At 47.9% G+C, this 17,452-nt stretch overlaps 1 protein-coding gene across 27 annotated transcripts in view; it reads right to left on the reverse strand.

Moving 5' to 3' along the window:
• Positions 1–17,452, reverse strand: part of TRERF1 (transcriptional regulating factor 1) — a 257,062-nt gene that overhangs the window by 31,580 nt on the left and 208,030 nt on the right. For 20 of the 27 annotated variants that reach the window (XM_064286054.1, XM_064286007.1, XM_064286071.1 and 17 more), the window contains 8 exons: positions 10,619–12,289; positions 9,090–9,136; positions 8,019–8,169; positions 6,342–6,698; positions 2,542–2,926; positions 1,739–1,805; positions 486–625; positions 235–338 (listed from right to left, as the gene is read on the reverse strand). In XM_064286054.1, the coding sequence (XP_064142124.1) occupies positions 235–338; positions 486–625; positions 1,739–1,805; positions 2,542–2,926; positions 6,342–6,698; positions 8,019–8,169; positions 9,090–9,136; positions 10,619–12,028 (2,661 nt within the window). In that variant the 5' untranslated portion in view covers positions 12,029–12,289. The remainder of the gene's footprint in view (positions 1–234; positions 339–485; positions 626–1,738; positions 1,806–2,541; positions 2,927–6,341; positions 6,699–8,018; positions 8,170–9,089; positions 9,137–10,618; positions 12,290–17,452) is intronic. The other 7 variants (XM_064286127.1, XM_064286118.1, XM_064286094.1 and 4 more) reach the window with 3 other exon arrangements.

The raw sequence follows: 17,452 nt of genomic DNA on the forward strand, positions 1-17,452 counted from the left end.
ATACCCACAATTATAGCTTTGGGAACACACGTGTAAGCGGAAGTCCAAAAAGAGATTTTTCTACAAGTGTTTAAATTCTGACCTATTCATTGACGTGAGGATAAACGACATGGAGACACAGTCATTGATTATCACCTTATGAGTTGCTTGGAGGGTACGTGGAACAATATAGAAGCTACGGAAAATACTTTTTGGAATTCTGACCCTGTGAGTCTGCTTGTCATGATTCCTTACCATCACATCACCTTTGGCCTCGAAGAGAGAGTGCAAAGCAAATTCAGAATTGGTCCCTCCGCCTGGCAATGCGCTTGAACAGCATAAATTCAGGAGATTCTCCACTGTTGGGGACAAGGAGAAGCCACTGCATCAAAGAGACCTCAGTATCATGGAAAAACAAGTTTCTGTGGGGGCACACTGATCCTGGAGCCAGAGATCCCAGTGAGAGAAATAGGCCTCTCCCACCCAGCTCCTCCCACGGCCAATACCTCTTTGCTGGAGGTCGTGGTTTTCCAGCTCTGGCCAGGGCTTCCATACCAGTGTGGCCTTGTGTGTGTCCTGGGCCAAGGCAGAGGCGTCCTGGAGTTCTGGGATCTCTGCTTGGAATCTTAAGCCAATGTTGATACGTCTTTAATGACAAGAAGAAAAACAACAGTGCGGTCTTCAATATGATGACCTAGGCCAAGGGCAGCTGTCAGAACTTGAGAAAGGATGAACTGGCCCCTTCTGCAATAAAAATGCAAGGGCATTTCCTCATAGTGTGACCCTAAGATTCCAGGCATGACCTTTTCAATGGGATAAAAAACATCTTCGAGACTGAGGAGAGATGCTGAAGGGAGAAAGGAGACCATCGGCCTGGGGCTTCCCTGTAAATGGGAGAGAGAGGGTGGCTAATTCCAAAGGGCCAGGGGCCAAGAGCATGGTTGAGGTACCGTTTAACTACGCAAAATGGGACAAATAACAAGTGCTTACTTAATTTTTATCCCTTTCAGACCACTTTCACATACATTATCCCATCTGAACCTCACAAAGACCTGTGACGTAAGCAAGGCAGCAATAATTATCACGGTTAATTGATGAGCCAATTAAAACCTAGAAAAGTTGATGTAATCAAGATCGAATAAAAAAAATGGTGTCAGAAATGGGACTAAATTCAGGCTTTCTGATTCCTGACCCCATCTCCTCACCACTCTACTACATGGCCTGTTCACGTCATTCAAAATAATCACTTTCCCCCTTCCATGATCTTCCCCACTGCCCACCCAAGTCCATTTGGGAGACTGTCAAGAATCTTAGGGAGGGATTGGGGACAGCAAGGGCATTTGGAAGGAGCCTGTTAGAGAGGCTGGGTACCTCAAGAGAGATGGTTCAATGTCACTGGGGGTGTGAGAGCAAGTAGCTATAGCTATACTGGTCCACGGAGTTAGAGATGGGGATCCTGGTTCTCCAAATACAGAGATTTGTGCTTTTGCTATGAATCTAGTCTTTGGCAAATACCGTGGAACAACAGTACTGAAGAAATACTGTGACCCTATGGAGCACAGTTCTGCTCTGACACACACATGGCTGCCATGAGTCAGAATTATCTCGAAAACACATGGCTATGTGTTTTGATTTCTACAACTCTCTCAAGTGGCTACTATAACTCCAGAAGTACTAACTGGAACCGCACTTCTCTAAGTTTCTGATCCGTTTCCTCAGCAGAGGCCTCTGTTCTATAAAATAATTGGTTTTTACTTACGGTTCAACATCCATGGTCTGCTCCCCAGGGCCTGGGGTGACAGTCACACTGCTGCCATCGATGCTATCTGAAACAAAAACAAAAGGTCACTGGGCAACATGGAAAAGAGACACAAAGATCAATCACTCTGTGATCAAGAAACTCAAGCAAATGAACAGTTACTTCATCAGTCATAAGTGGGCCCTTCTCCTACCCAACTTATGCCAGAGTTACCCCCAACAGTCTCCAGGGAGCTGAATGGAATGTGGTGCTAAATGGTATAGGGTTACCCCATTTCTCGCCCAGGGTAAAGAGAAGTCAGTTGCCCCACATCAGTCTGCTAAACTGTATTGTTTCTGTGAAACTCTTCTTGCTCCAGAAAGATACGCTGGCTACAGGTCTCTCCATACTTGATCTTTATACGTCATGCTAAAACGCTGAGGCCTGATTATGCATGTAACACCTAATCCTACGTGTGCTGTATGTATTGTGCTTAGTATTTCTGGATATCTTACACAATCATCCACAATCTTAGATACACAGTGTGTGCAAACAGGAACTTTTTCCTTATCCCAAAGATATAATAATTATCACTTCATGTGTCTGTGTCCCCAGCCAGACTATAAGCCCCTTGAGCATTAGAACTTTATTTCATTCTAAGCATCTCTAGTACCCAGCACAGTGCCTGGTACATATAGCAGATACTCCATAAAACCTTGTGGAATAATGAGACAACTTAAGAAAGTGAGGCCTCCGAGGGTAGTGCCCAGCATAGACAGGGGCGAAGTCGCCTGGTTCATTAAGAGGCTGAAGAGGCGACTCACTGGAGCGGCAGAGCAACACGCGCGGCGTGGGCGTCAGGGGCGTGAGGGGCAGCTGCGGATGGGCGCCAGCGCCATGGCCGGAGATGAGGACATTGCTGAAGAGCCCCGAGCCCTGGCGGACTGGGCTCAGCATGGGCGGGGGCGTGTAGGGGGGCAGCTCGTGGGTGGGGTCCAGGAGCAGGTGGTCCCCGAGGACGCGCGGGGAGCGTAGCTGGCTCTGGTAGAGGGTTGCGCCCGAATAGGAAGAGGCGGGGTTCAGGTTGTAGGAGGGTGGTGGCGGGATGAAGAGCGGTTCCGGCCGGTGCCGGAACTTTTTCTTCTCTTGCACAGGCTTGAGGGGTTCCTCAGCTTTGGCCACGCCTGGCTGATGTTTCTTGGGAATTTCCTAAAACGGGAAAAATGATCTGATTCAAATACGTAGGCCCCTCGACAGACCATTTCCACAGACTTCAGGGAAAGGAAACTTCTACTGTTCTAACGGGGACCCTCTTCCCCTTGTTCCCTCCCAACCCCACCCAGCAGCCTCTGCCTTAAAAAGCAGCCACACGCATTTCAGGCCAAGAAGAGTCCTGGTGGATTGACCATAGAGAAGACTTCGGTTTTGGAGGAAATTGTAATGTCTGGAGAACGATGGGGGTGGTAGGAATAGTGGGTGGGCAAGAAGTAATAAATTCAGATTTTTTTATTGCTTATCACTACATTCCCATCTGCTGAGTGGAATCCAGCTGAGTGGGCTCTCTCATTCTCCAGCACTCTCCAGGGACAGACAACACATGTTCTGAGAGGGGACAGAATAATCTACTCAGGGAAGCTGGGGCAGAGGCTGCTGGGCAGGAGGAGGGGCTTCTGGCCCAGGCGAGGCTCCTAGGGCCAGTGACCCACATGAAGTTTTCCTTCTAGGCAAATTTCAGGCTAGGGAAGAGCCATCTGTGATGTTTATGGCCTGACTAATAGGCTCTCCTAAAAGTTAATTGGTTAACCTCCCCCCTCACAACCCCTCACTATTGCTCCCAACACTGGTGACTCATTTGTAGCAAGTTCTTCTCCTAGGTTAGCTTCCTGTCAGCAATATTAGTTTATTTTTTGGCAGCCGGAGCCAAGCATAGTCTGGAAGGAAGATCTGCCACATGGATACATATACATATTAATAAGTAAACATATGCACGTAAATAGAGCAGGGCATGCCAAAGCGGAACAGAAAAAGACTTGGTTGTGTGCCAGCATCAGCACAGAAAACTCCAGAGCAGGGTGTGATTGGGAAAAGCAGTGGTGTGGTTGGGAGGCAGCAGGGATACCTGAAGAAAAATTCTGGACAGTCTGTGGTACCCTCTCAGGCTCTGCAGGCTAGTCACAGCTGCAGTTCCTGGCAATTCCTGAGCCCAGGATGGCACCTCCGTAGAAGGAAGCAGGGGGTGATGGGAAGGGTTGGCCACGGTCACATAACCAGCTGTCTAGGCCATGTGACCTGCCCCAGTCTGCCCCTCACCTCTGGGATCCTCTCCTTCTGGAGCGCCTTCTGCCTTCAGCATTTGAGGATTTGCCCCACTCCTGTGTCTCCCTCAACTTCACTGTCTTCCACAGCACCTTTCTAACCCCAGGGAAGCAGAGAGGTAGGGAAAGAGGAAAGGGCCCCCAGCTTCCTAGCAGCAGTGTGGAGGTCTATAACCCCTGCCTCACCCCCAGGGGGCTCTCCTTAGGCAAGAATGCTCCAACCTGCCTCCTCTCCCCCACCAGAGGGCTCCTCACCACCTCAGGCTGAGGAGAAGAGACAGGGCTGAGGAGAATGAGGGGGTCTGCCTGGGTGCAGGTCTGGTTCCCTCTCTTACCACCCTCCACCCCGGGAATAATTCCTGAATCACTTATGAGGTAATTCAAGCACATACAGACCTCGTGTCACCTCAACCTTGCACTGGAATCCAGACCTCTGATCACAGGGCTAAGGTCCCTTTTGGGCTCCCTCTCCTCCAGCCTCCTGTCCTGTTACTTCAGCTCCTCCAAGCCTGGATTTTCTGAACCTCCAAGCAAGACTCTGAGCCAACTGGGTCAGAGCAGAACCCCAGAATGTTACCTGAGAGAAAGTACTTACAATGTTCCAACCAACCAAGCTATTCACAATCTCTGGGGGGTGGGGCCGAGCCCTGAGGGCTTTTAAAAGCTGCCCAGGTGATTCTAGAGAGAGGTGAGCAGCCCTGATGAGCCCAACCCCTTCAAAGTCAGGGGAGGAAACCCTGGCTCAGAGAGTCTCAGCTGCCTCCTTTTTAGCTGGCTGGGGCAGAGCTGGGATTAGAACTCAGGGCTCCTCTCTGGGCTGTTTAGTTTCTTTACATCAAGTGACAGGACCTTGCTCACATGTGCTCAATCCCATCCACATGCTTCCACTTTGGCCCATCTTCCTACATAAGATGTCTCTCCCACCCCTTCCACAAAGCCAAGTTCGTCTCTGTCCTCAAATCCTTGCTCAGAGCTCCCCTAATGATGATCTCCCGATCAAAGTCAAGCCAAATTTCCTTCCTGCTCTCCACTCCCTGATTATTTTAGCCACTCAGGTGTATTCTCATTGGCTGCACCCAGTGCATCACTGTTTCTTGTCTGCCCTTGTCTTTCTCCCACTGTCCTGAATGAGTGGAGGTGTGTGTGCTGCCTGCAACCCTGACCCCGTGTGTGACTAGAACCTTACTATGTGTCCAGCTTCAGAGTGAGAGTTCGCCAAAGGTAGGAATATTGTCTCTCCCACTAAATCATCCCCTGAGCAAAGAGGGAAGCTTGGGAATGTCATTTCCTCTCCCTGCCTATTGCTGGCACCTCAAGTCCTGCTAGCTTATGAGACTCTGCACCCCCAGAGGTTCTCCATCAGTCTCTTCTCTTCTGAGGCCTTATTATTACAGAGAAAACAAAAAAGGCTCTCGCTGGATTTTTTGTTCTCTGAGTTATCTGCCTTGCCCCTTCTCTGGCCCGACCCAACCCTCATGCCTCCTGGAATCCCAGCAGCCATCTATTCTCTAAGGACAAGTATGGCGCAGAACACCAATTTGTAGGGGAGTGGAAAGGTCTGATGCAGCCAACCACGTAGGACACAAACTCCCAGAGGCCAGAGATGCAGGCCCCTGTCCAGAGAGAGAAATAGACAGAGTCTGAGAAAGACAGAGACAGACACCCATCTCTGCTTGGCTGAAGCACTTAGAATTTGAGAAAGAGGAGAGCTTAACAGTGAGAAAACAAATCTCTTTGCTTTCCTGAGATTGGGGGTAAATGTCACTCAGTGCATACTTTGGGACCCTTAACGAATTAGATCTTCCCAGGGTATTTAACTAGGCGTAAGAGTCAAAATATCAAGCATCTGATAAGGCTGAGAGCATCAGAATGGATGCAGGCATACTGCTTGGAGGCCCTGCTGTGCCAGGAGCTACCTCTTTGGTTTCTGGATTTGGGGAGCTCTGGAGATCCTGGGGGAGGGGCCAGGTCCTGGCAACAGCTATTTATGATCTAGGACAGAAGTACTTCAATATTTTAATAACTGGTATGATTGTTTCAGTGAGTACCAGCTGAATTATTATCTGTTTGAACCCAGGAACACCATCTGGTCTCAGAATTTAACCCAGATAGTAAGCCTGGTAGAGTAACAGGTGGTCAGTGGGCAGCATGGACAAGGCCGGGACTTCTAAGGCTGCCATGGGGGCTCAGCCCCCAAGAGGCCAAGTTATGTCCCAGCTCAGGCCAGTGGCTCTGGAAGAGCTGACCCCATCTCCAAGAAAGCAAAGGGATTCCCCACCCCAGGCAGGTGGGGCAGAGCAGCAACTCACAGCAGGCGTGCGGGGGGCAGCCCCTTGGGGTGAGTGTGGGGGAGAGAGGGTCATCCTCACGAGCACGGGCATCTCGTCGTCCGACACCGAGCTGGCTGGCTTGTCTCTGGCCGAGGGGGCAGCAACGACGCTGGTGGCGAACCCCTGTGAGCTGGGCTTGGGCAGGAGAAGCTTGACAGGGACAGACACGGGCATGACCATAGGCGTGAGGCTATCTGCCTCGGGAGGGAGCTGCGGTGGCGGCGGAGGCGGAGGCGGCAGTGGTGGCTGGGGCTGAGGCTGAGGCTGAGGCTGAGGCTGAGGCTGAGGCTGAGGCTGAGGCTGAGGCTGAGGCGGCGCGGCCTTCTCTCCTTCCTCCTACACAGACAATAAAGGCTTTGATCCCGAGCTGCAGAGCAGCTCTCACAAGGGGGAACGCACTTTGCTGTTCCTGAAAGGTTCCAGCACATCAGGCATGGCTGATAGAGAACCCCTGCAGGCTGGTTTCCTTCCTGCAACCCTGAGTCCTTTGGCCCAAGTGATGCCAGATGGCTGTGGACAAAGATATGAACTCTACTTCCTACCTTTCAAAAACCTGGACCATGTACTACTTGTATATTAAAAAGGCATTTTGGTGCTGTTGCTTTTAAAGAAAAGGACATGGACTTGTAATCAGGCCCCCCACAATGTACGATCTTGTGTAAACAAAAAAACAGTTGCTGTTGAGTCAACTACAACTCATTGTGACCCCATGTGTGTCAGGGTACAACTGTGTTCCACAGGACTTTCAATGGCTGAATTTTCAGAAGTAGATCACCAGGCCTTTCTTCCGAGGTGCCTCTGGATGGACTCAAACCTCCAACCCTTTGGTTAGCAGTCGGGTGTAGTAATCCAGGGACACAATGTGTAGAACATTTAAGTTCTGGGTGCCTCAGTTTACTCATCTGTCAAGTGGAGGTTGGGATTCCATCCTATATGTTATTCAGGTTAGGAAACCACTTTGAAAACACAAAGCATGCTAATTTTAAAAAGTGAAGACAAAGTTCTTTTATCTGGTGTGGTCAAGAGATGGAGTTATCTCATCTTGGTAGTCAAATTTTGGTTAACAGAGAGTTAATCTCATAGATTTAAATGAAGATCAACAATATTCAAAGAATTCTGAGAAAACTGTTTGAATTTTAATCTAACTCTGAATCTACATGGAAATGGTATATTATTGCATCTTTCTGGGGTAATCCAGAGGGGATTTAAGGTTCTTTGGCTGCTAGAGTCCAACAGGGGTGCATAGGTGAGTGGAAAGTTCTGGTTACATGAGCCTTCCCTGAACACTGATCATTCATCTTGAAGACCCAAGTGACTCTGGCCTCGAGTGCTCCAAGCATCAGAGGTTAAAAACATTGCATCTCCATGTTTTCCTTTGCTGTCTTCTCCTAGGAGACGGAGAGGGGGAACGCTGGGATGCCCCAAAGGGTTTCTAGCACCTCTCTGTTGGACTATTATTCAGAAAGCCAGTGGAAGTGGGAAGCGCTGGACCTGGCTGGCTCTCAGGGCCAATGCATACGCATTCCCGTCAGGGGAGGACTGTGCCTCCCCAGGTGCCCGCATGGGGCTCACATCGCTCTCTGTTGGATGGCAGCAAAGCAAAGCAAGCAGCACATAGCCTGGGAAGGACCTAGGCAGGGGTGGCGCCCCACTAACCTGTTTGAGGCTGGGGGAGGCCCTCATTCCCCCGTGGGACCGCATGTGGCCATTCAGGGCAGGCAGGCTCTTGAACTCCTTCAGGCAGATGGAGCACGTTAGCTTGTTCTTGGCATCAAACTGCTCCCCAAACACTCCTTTGGCTTGGCCACTGCTCAAGGGTAGGGCCAAAGGGAGAGGACACGTACAATGAGGAAGGGGAAAGAACGATTTATCGGCAAGACCTCACACTCCACAACCAACACATTTTATTTATCCAATGCTCCCATGCCCATGATCCCACTTGTATCTCCCCCAACACCCTTCAGAGAAATAAACTCAATTTACAGATGAAAAGCCGAGGCTGAGCAGGAAAGGATTTGCCTAAAGTCACGTAAGAGTTGAACAAATCCTCCTCCTTCACTGCAGACATGCAGGTGCTGGGCTGTTCTCACTTTCCACCCTTCTACGGTCAGGTCAGCTCAGCCGCCTCCTCCAGAAGCCCTCCCTCAGAGTGTGTGTGGTGGTGAGCCTGGTCTAAATCTTCTGGTGTTCGGCCTCCATACTGCACACTGTTTTAGCCGTTTATCAGGTTCTCGCTAAATCTTTAATTACTCCACATGCCCATGAGGGAAGGAAGGAGGCGAGTCTGAATAATCCACTGCTACATTTGCAAACCTGGCACACAGTAGGCACTCAATAAATACTCACTGACTGACTGAACAGACAGTGGACAGAACACGGACTTTGGAGTCAATTCCAGCATTGCTACATACTTGATGTGAAACCTTAAGCCCTCTGAGCCTCAGTTTTCTTATCTGTAAAATAACAGTACTAATAGCTTACAATTATTGAGCGCTTACTATGTTCCAGGCACATGGCAATCATACCTGCCCTCGACGGGTTACCGTATTACACGTAATATATAGTGCCTAGTACATAATACATGCTGAAACTCAATAGCTGCTGTTATTATTCCTATGACCTTCTTTGAGGAATTGACCTTGAACTTAGAAGTGAATTGTGAGAGACAACCCAGAAAGACCTCTCAGTCTCCTAAACTGCCAGCTAGCCTCTGCTGATCCATCCTACCTTGACTCAGGAGACCCTGGCTGGGTTCTGCCATCAGGTAGGTGCATCTAATTTTGAGCCAAGCAGGACACCGAGAAAAAGAAGAGGAAAAAAAAAACAAACACATTTCTGAAGGGAAGTATCCTTGAGTTGGGGGAACACCAGGGCCTACACCCCTAGGACTCTTCCCACCTCACACCAAGCTCGCTCACATCCACTCATTCCTTCATTGTTCTACACCCTGGGGCCTCTTTCGTACTTGCTGCCAGACTTAAGGGACTGGAGCCCCACTCCTGGAGCTGTTGTCATCCACAAGCCCACCAGGATGCAATACCCTCCTCGTTCCTTCCTGTTCTCCCTGTCCACTCACTCTGTGCATACAGGTTCCATTCCCACAAGTGACACAGAAAAGAGAGTTGGATGACACAGTACCATGGCAGGAGATCTCCTGCTGGAATTCCTTTCAAGCCTTAGTCACCTTCTTCTTATGCTCACAAGGGCTCTCAGTTACTATCAGGCCTGAGCCCCAGACAAAGCAGGGTCAAGGGGAAGTTCATTTCTTGCCTTCCACCTCCATTAGAGTCCTGTCTCCACTGAACCAGGTCCTATTCAGGGACCCCTCTTCCCTGCACCCTGGTGTCACATGAGCGCAGCACTAGGAGCACGCTAAAGCATGAAGAATGCCCAGCACATGGAAGGCTGTTTTGTGGTCACATATGTTTGGGAAGCAATCACCAGTTAGTAACTGTAGCCCACAGGCTGGATCTGGCCTGCAGACATATTTTGCTTGGCTAGATTGTTTTAAAAATTCTGAATGAGAATGCCACTAGCTGGAACGTCTGCTCTCTAGTACACCGCAGCGGCCACCACTCCCTGTTGTCTCACACCAGGCAATTCTCCTGTTCACTTGCCCTGCCTGGCTCCCGTGGGCAGCTATAGTCCTCATCGCTTCAACTGTATGTGATATCACCTTTTGGACATTTTTTACGATGTACATTAGCATGTTAACAGCCCTGAGAACCCTGCAGCACAGCAATTTATTTCACTTTAGGTAACCCCGAATTGATTTATCCAAAGAAGCCATGTTTCCCCAGCAATATTCATTAAACATTCTATAGAACTGCTGTCCTGAGCAGTACAATCAGAGAAAGGCTGCCACAATGTCATCTCCCTCCTAAAGAGGGAACGTTTTCACAGGGAATTCCCTGAGGACCGGGATCCCGGGGGCAGCGACACCCTCGCTCTGTGTCCCCAAGCACTCGACTCAAGGCCTTGGTCATTACATGAATCATTCGGGAGAAGACACAGTATCTGGGCCATCTCCTTAGTAAGATTATAAACTCTTTGGGCAAAGGGCTGAGTCATAACTGGTTTTCTATTCCAAGTGCCTAACACAGACAGCACCTGGCACACGTAGGTTAACGTGTATGGAATGAGTAAAAAACCAAAGGGCTGAAGGGGCTGAAGAGAGGATTCAGCACTGCATACACGCAGCTTGGCGGCCCCGTCGCACATTGAGATACCAGGAAAAACTCCCACTGTGAGAATACCTGGGGCCACATGGCACTGGGGGATAGCTGCTGGTGCTGAGGCCCCACGCTGTTGAGGTGGATCCCACTGGGGGACAGGAGCGATCGATGGGGAAGGGCACTGCTGACCCGGTTCAGGTCCGAGCTTGCTGGGTCCCCCATTCCTGTATCGGGAGGTCCCAGGTCCCCGTGGGAGCTCAGCAGGGCCTGGGCCTGCCTGTCACTGGGATAAGTCTTCGGCTGACTGTCCTCACGCTGCTGGTGCTGAGGCAGGTGGCTCTGCTGGTAGAGTGGGTGGCCGTAGGGCTGCTGGGGCTCCTGGTAGTAGTACTGGGGCATGGAGCCCAGCTGAATCAGCTGGACAGCGTGCGCCTGCTCTGGGGTGTACTGGTGGGGGTCCCTGTGATAAGAGGGGGGCTGTAGGTGCATCTGTTGCTGCTGTTGCTGCTCTTGCAAGTGCTGCACCATGGGTTGGGGCTGATAATACTGAGGTATCTGCATTGCACCCTGGCGCTGCTGCAGCTGTAGCTGCTGCTGAGGCTGTGACGGGTGAATCTGCTGCTGCTGCTCCATTTCTTGCACAGAGATCCGCTGTTGTCCAGCTTGCTGCTGTTGCTGCGGGTAATACTGGTGCTGCTGCACCTGCTGCATGTGCTGTGACAGCATCTGAGGGGCCTGCAGTGGCTGTCCCCCCTGCACTGGCATTTGAGCCAGTGGCTGCTGGTAGTCATAATACAGGTGCCCTTGGGTAGGGTGCTGCCCGACCTGAAGAGCTGGTTTCGACAGTCCGCCAGTGAAACCAGGGTGAGGCTGCTGTGGCACCTGCTGGTAGCGGGGAGGAATAGCCGCTGCTGGGGGCTCCATGGGTTTCTGAGACAGCAACTGGCGGAGGGCACTGTCAGGAGTCCCGTCCATCACTGCTGACTGGGCGTGCAGCACCTGGGCCATATTGTTGACCTGAATGCGCAGGTTTTGGTTGGCAAACACCTGGGTGAAAGAGTCCAGCTTGTGCAGGACACCGCTGGTAAGCTTCTGGGTCCGGATCTCACTGGCCTGGGAGTAGGTATATTGGTAGCCATCGGTGGGCTCAGCCTGGGCTGACGCGCCCCACATCATATTGGAATTGGCCAGGTTGCCACGCAGCTGGACATGGTTTCCGGGCCCAGAATGGCCTCCCCACCCTCCCTGCCTCGAAGTATCCACTTGGCCAAGGCTTTTGGAACCAACAGATAAGCCCAGGCTATCTCGAGTATCTTGAGGGAAGTGGGGGGAGATGGGAGAAGCCTGAGGGGCATCCATCCCACCCCCTGTGACTGTATTCCCATAGTTGTGGTTCAGGCTGCTGTGGATGCCCAGGGGGGGCTGTTGGTAGAAGAGGTTCTCACTGCTGTGGGCCACGTGGTTGGTCTTGTACAGTTGCTGATCCCCCATGGTGCTTGCCTTGGTCGTGAATGTCCAGCCACAAAACCATAAAAAAAGGTAAACGAAACAAACCAAAAAGGACCGAAACCCTGAGAAGCTGAGAGAAAACGTCCACACTACTCCATGGCTGACATGTCTGTGACGGTGGTGGCTGGAGCCAGGTGTCCCTGCTGGCCTGAACCACTCAGGTGCAGAGTGGGGAGTTTTACATCCTCGCCCAGGCTGAGGTACGGACCAAACACCACCTTGGTGAGGAGATGCTGCTCACACCTGCAAGACAAGAATCAAAGGAAAGGAAAGGTTTACATGGATGTTTCCCAATGAGCAATTATACCTCCCAGGTCCAGTGATAGGAGTCTCTGAGAGGTACAAATAGTTCAATGAGCAAAACAATGAATTAGCAAATCAATGAGCCAATGAATAATGGCTTGAAAATAAGAGTTTACATTCATATGGTGGTCAAGATCTATGGGATCAGTGTAAAAAGTGGGAAGTCTGAAACTAGGTATTCTAGTCTTTTGCTTTGTTTTTACTTTTATAAGTAGACCAGTAGTCTAGTTATAGACTACTGCTAACCAAAAGGCTGGTGGTTTAAGTCTACCCTGAGGCACCTCAGAAGAAAGGCCTGGTCATCTACTTCTGAAAAATCAGCCATTGAAAACCCCATGGAGCACAGTTCTATTCCAACACCATGGAGTCGCCATGAGTTGAAGTCGACTTGACAGCAACTATCTTTTTTTTTTTAAATTGGTCAAGTTATAAAAGTAAAAACAAAGCAAAAGACTAGAATAGAAACACCCAGTTTCAGACTTCCCAGTTTTTACATTGATCCTGCAGATCTTGACCCTCATATAAACGTAAACTCTTACTTCCAAGCCATTATTCAATGGCTCGTTAGCTCATTGATTTGCTAATTCATTGTTTTACTCACTGAACAATTCAGTCTTTCTTCTGAGACTCTGTTAAAGTCCAGCACTATTCTAGGACCTGTGGAGGATATGAAGAAATTTAAGACATTCATTAATCAATACACCTGTTCAACAAATATAGTATTCCTACTAAGTGTACTGCACAATGCTAGGAAGTGATTAGACACGAAGCCTACTCTCCAGGAACTTACAGTCAGAAAAGGTGAGAAGACACATGAGTTGTTAGGTGTCATCGAGTTTGTCCCAACTCATAGCAATCCTATGTACAACAGAATGAAACACTACCCAGTTCTGTTACGTTTGAGCTGATTGTTGCAGCCACTGTCTGTCAATCCATCTCGTGAAGGGTCTCCCTCTTCTATGCTGACCCTCTACTTTACCAAGCGTGATGTCCTTCTCCAGGGACTGGTCCCTCCTGATAACACGTCCAAAGTACGTGAGATGAAGTCTTGCTGTCCTTGCTTCTGTGCAGCATTCTGGCTGTACTTCTTCCAAGACAGATTTGTTCTTCTGGCAGTCCACATTATATTCAATATTCTTTGACAATGCCATAATTCAAATACATCAATTCTTCTTCAGTATTCCTTATTCACTGTCCAGTTTTCGCATGCATATGAGGTGACTAAAAATATCATGGCTTGGGTCGGGGCACCTTAGTCTTCAAGGTGACATCTTTGCTTTTTAATACCTTAGAGAGGTCTTATGCTGTATATTTGCCCAATGCAGTATGTTGTTTGACTTCCTGACTGCTGCTTCCATGGGTGTGGATTGTGGTACCAAGTAAAATGAAATCCTTGACAATCTCAATATCTTCTCTGGTCATGATGTTGCTTATTGGTCCAGTTGTGAGGATTTTTGTTTTCTTTATGTTGAGGTGTAATCCACACTGAAGGCTGTAATCTTTAATTTTCATCAGTAAGTGCTTCAAGTTCTCTTTGCTTTCAGCAAGCGAGGCTGTGTCATCTGCATATCACAGGTTGTTCATAAGTCTTCCACCAATCCTGATACCACTTTCTTCTTCATATAGTCCAGCCTCTCAGAGTATTTGCTCAGCATACAGATTGAATAAGTGTAGTGAAAGGATACAACCCTGACTCACACCTTTTCTGATTTTAAACCACTCAGTATTCCCTTGTTCTGTTCAAAGGACTGCCTTTTGGTCTATGTACAGGTTCCTTGTAAGCACAATTCAGTGTTCCAGAATTCCCATTATTTGCAATGTTATCCATAATTTGTTATGATCCGCACAGTTGAATGCCTTTGCATAGTCAATAAAACACAGGTGAACATCTTTCTGGTATTCTCTGCTTTCAGCAAAGGTCCATCTGACATCATCAATGGTATCCTTTGTTCCACGTCCTCTCCTGAATCCAGCTTGAATTTCTGCCAGTTCCCTGCCGATGTTCTGCTGCAACAACTTTTGAATTATCTTCAGCAAAATTTTACTTGTGTGTGATATTAATGATATTGTCTTGATAATTTCATATTCTGTTGGATCACCTTTCTTGGGAATAGGCACAAACACGGATCTCTTCCAGTCGCTTGGCCAGGTACCTGTCTTCCAAATTTCTTGGCACAGTGAGTGCTTCCAGTGTTGCATCCATTTGTTGAAACATCTCAACTGGTATTCCTTCAATTCCTGGAGCCTTGTTTTTCACCAATGCCTTCAGTGTAGCTTGGACTTTTTCCTTGAATACCATCAGTTCTTGATAATGTTCTACCTTCTGAAACAGATGAACGTTGACGAATTCTTTTTGGTACTGTGACTATGTATTCCTTCCATCTTCTTTTTTTTTTTTTTTTGGGTTTGAAGAACAGAAATTTATTCTCTTACAGTTCTGGAGGCTAAAAGTCCAAATCAGGGCCTCAGACCTTGTCAGTAACCCTGGGTGTTCCTTGGTTCATTGGCTTGTAGACAGTCCTCATGTGGCATCTGTCTTCTCCTTGTGTGGCTTTCTGTGTCCTGCTCTTTTTAAAACTCGGAAGTGATTAGGTTTAGGGCCCAACCTACAGTGGCATGACCTTAGCTAATTGCTTTATTACACTGCATTAGATTACATTATGGGATGTGATTACATTACTTGCATTATATTACATTGTATTACATTACACGTAAATAATTATATTGTATTACATTAGATTACACCATTGTTAGAGGTTAGGATTCCAACACATATTTTGGGGAGGCACAATTCAATCCATAACATTACATCTCAACATAAAAAAGACAAAGAATCCTTACAACTGGACCAATAAGCAACATCCGGATAAACAGAGAAGATATTGAAGTTGTCAAGGATTTAATTGTCCTTGCATCCACAATCAATGCCCATGGAAACAGCAGGCAAGAAATCCAACAACGCATTACAGTGGCAAATCTACTGCAAAAAGACTTCTTTAGAGTATTGAAAAGCAAGGATATGACTTTGAGGACTAAGGTCACCTGACTCAAGCCATGGTGTTTCAATCGCCTGATATGCATGCAAAAACTGGACAAAGAATAAAGAAGACTGGAGAAAAATTGATGCCTTTGAATTACAGTGTTGGTGAAGAATATTGAATGTACAATGGACTGCTGAAAGACCAAACGAATCTGCTTTGGAAAAGTACAGACAGAATGTTCCTTAAAAATAAGGATCGTGAGACTTTGTCTCGCATACTTTGGACATGTTATTAGGAAGGACCAGTCCTTGGAGAAGGATATCATGCTCAGTGAAGTAGAGAGGTCAGTGAAAAAGAGGAAGATCCTCAATGAGATGGACTGACACAGTGGCTGCAACAATGGGCTTAAGCATAGCAATGGTTGTGGGGATGATGCAGAACTGGGCTGTGTTTCCTTCTGTTGCTTCCATCTTCTTTTGACGCTTCCTGTGTCATTCAGTATTTTGCCCACGGAATCCTTCACTATAGCAACTCGAGGCTTGAATTTTTTCTTCAACTCTTTCAGTTTGAGAAATGCCAGGTGTGTTCTTCCCTTTTGGTTTTCTAGCTCCAGGTCTTTGCAAATTTCATTACAGTACTTTGTCTTCTCAAGCTGCCCTTTGAAATCTTCTGACACACGAGTAAGTACTTATAATACAAGAGAAAAGAGATACATTTAATGAAACGGTAAAAATAAGAGCGAGGGGAATTCAGAGATTAGAGCACTTATTTACAGCAGAAGAATGGAACTGGAGAAGGTTTCAATGAGGAGTACTGCCTATGTCAACTTGACTGCCAGGTCAACACAGTCACCTGCCTCTTGTGATCCCCGCTCAGGGAAACAACTGTGCACAGGGAGTGACCACCTGGCCAGAAGCTTATGACACAGCCTTCCTCCCGCCCCCCCTGCCCCCACCACAAATAGGCTGGGCTAAGGAGATTTCCTTTTTTTCAGTTGTGCGTTAGGTGAGAGTTTACAGCTCAAGTTATTGTCTCATTCAAAAATTTATACACATATTCTTTGGTGAAATTGGTTGCAATGTCCACAATGTGACAGCACACGTTCCCTTTCCACCCTGGGTACCCAGTGTCCATTCAACCATTTCTTGTCCTTTCTTGCCTTTTCATCCTGCTTTTAGACAGGAGCTGCCCATTTTGTCTCTTATGCATGATTGAACTAGCAGCACGTTTCTCTCATATATTATTTTTTGCTTTATAGTCCTGCCTAATCTTTGTCTGAAAGTGGGCTTCAGGAATGGTTTCAGTTCTGGGTTAGCAGAGCATCTAGGGGCCGTAGTTTTGGGGGTTCTGCCAGTCTCTGTCAGACCATTAAGTCTGGTCTTTTTATGTGTATTTGAATTCTGTCCTACATTTTCCTCTTGCTCTGTCTGGGACTCTCTGTTGTGTTCCCTGTCAGAGCGGTCATTGGTGGTAGCCGGGCACCATCTAGTTCTTCTGGTCTCAGGCTGGTGGAGTCTCTGGTTCATTTGGTCCTTCAGCCCTTTGGGCTAGTATTTTCCTTGTGTCTTTGGTTTTCTTCATTCTCCTTTGCCCTGAGTGGGATGGGACCAATAGATGTATCTTAGATGGTCGTTCATCTTAGATGGTCGTTTGCAAGCTTTTAAGACCCCAGATGCCACTCACCAAAGTGGGATATAGATGATTTTCTTTATAAACTATATTATGCCAACTGACCTAGATGTACCCATGGTCCCCAGACCCCAGCCCCAGCTACTCTGTCCCTCAAAGTGTTTGGATGTGTCTAGGAAACTTCTTTGCTTTTGCTTTGGTCCAGTTGTGCTGACTTCCCCTGTATTGTGTATTGTCCTTCTCTTTACCAAAGTTGACCCTTGTCTACTATCTAGTTAGTGACTTCCCCTCCTTCTCCCTCCCCACCCTCATAACCATCAAAGAATGCTTTTTTCCTGTGTGCAAATCTTTTCTTGAGCTCTTCCAGTAGTGAGATTCCCTTTTTTAAAAAAAATTATTTATCTTGTTGCTGTTGTTGAGAATATACACAGCAAAACATACACCAATTCAACAGCTTCTACATGTGCAATTCAGTGACAATGATTACATTCTT

This window comes from Loxodonta africana, chromosome 1 (assembly GCF_030014295.1).
Source record: "Loxodonta africana isolate mLoxAfr1 chromosome 1, mLoxAfr1.hap2, whole genome shotgun sequence".
NCBI classification, from domain to species: Eukaryota; Metazoa; Chordata; class Mammalia; order Proboscidea; family Elephantidae; genus Loxodonta; species Loxodonta africana.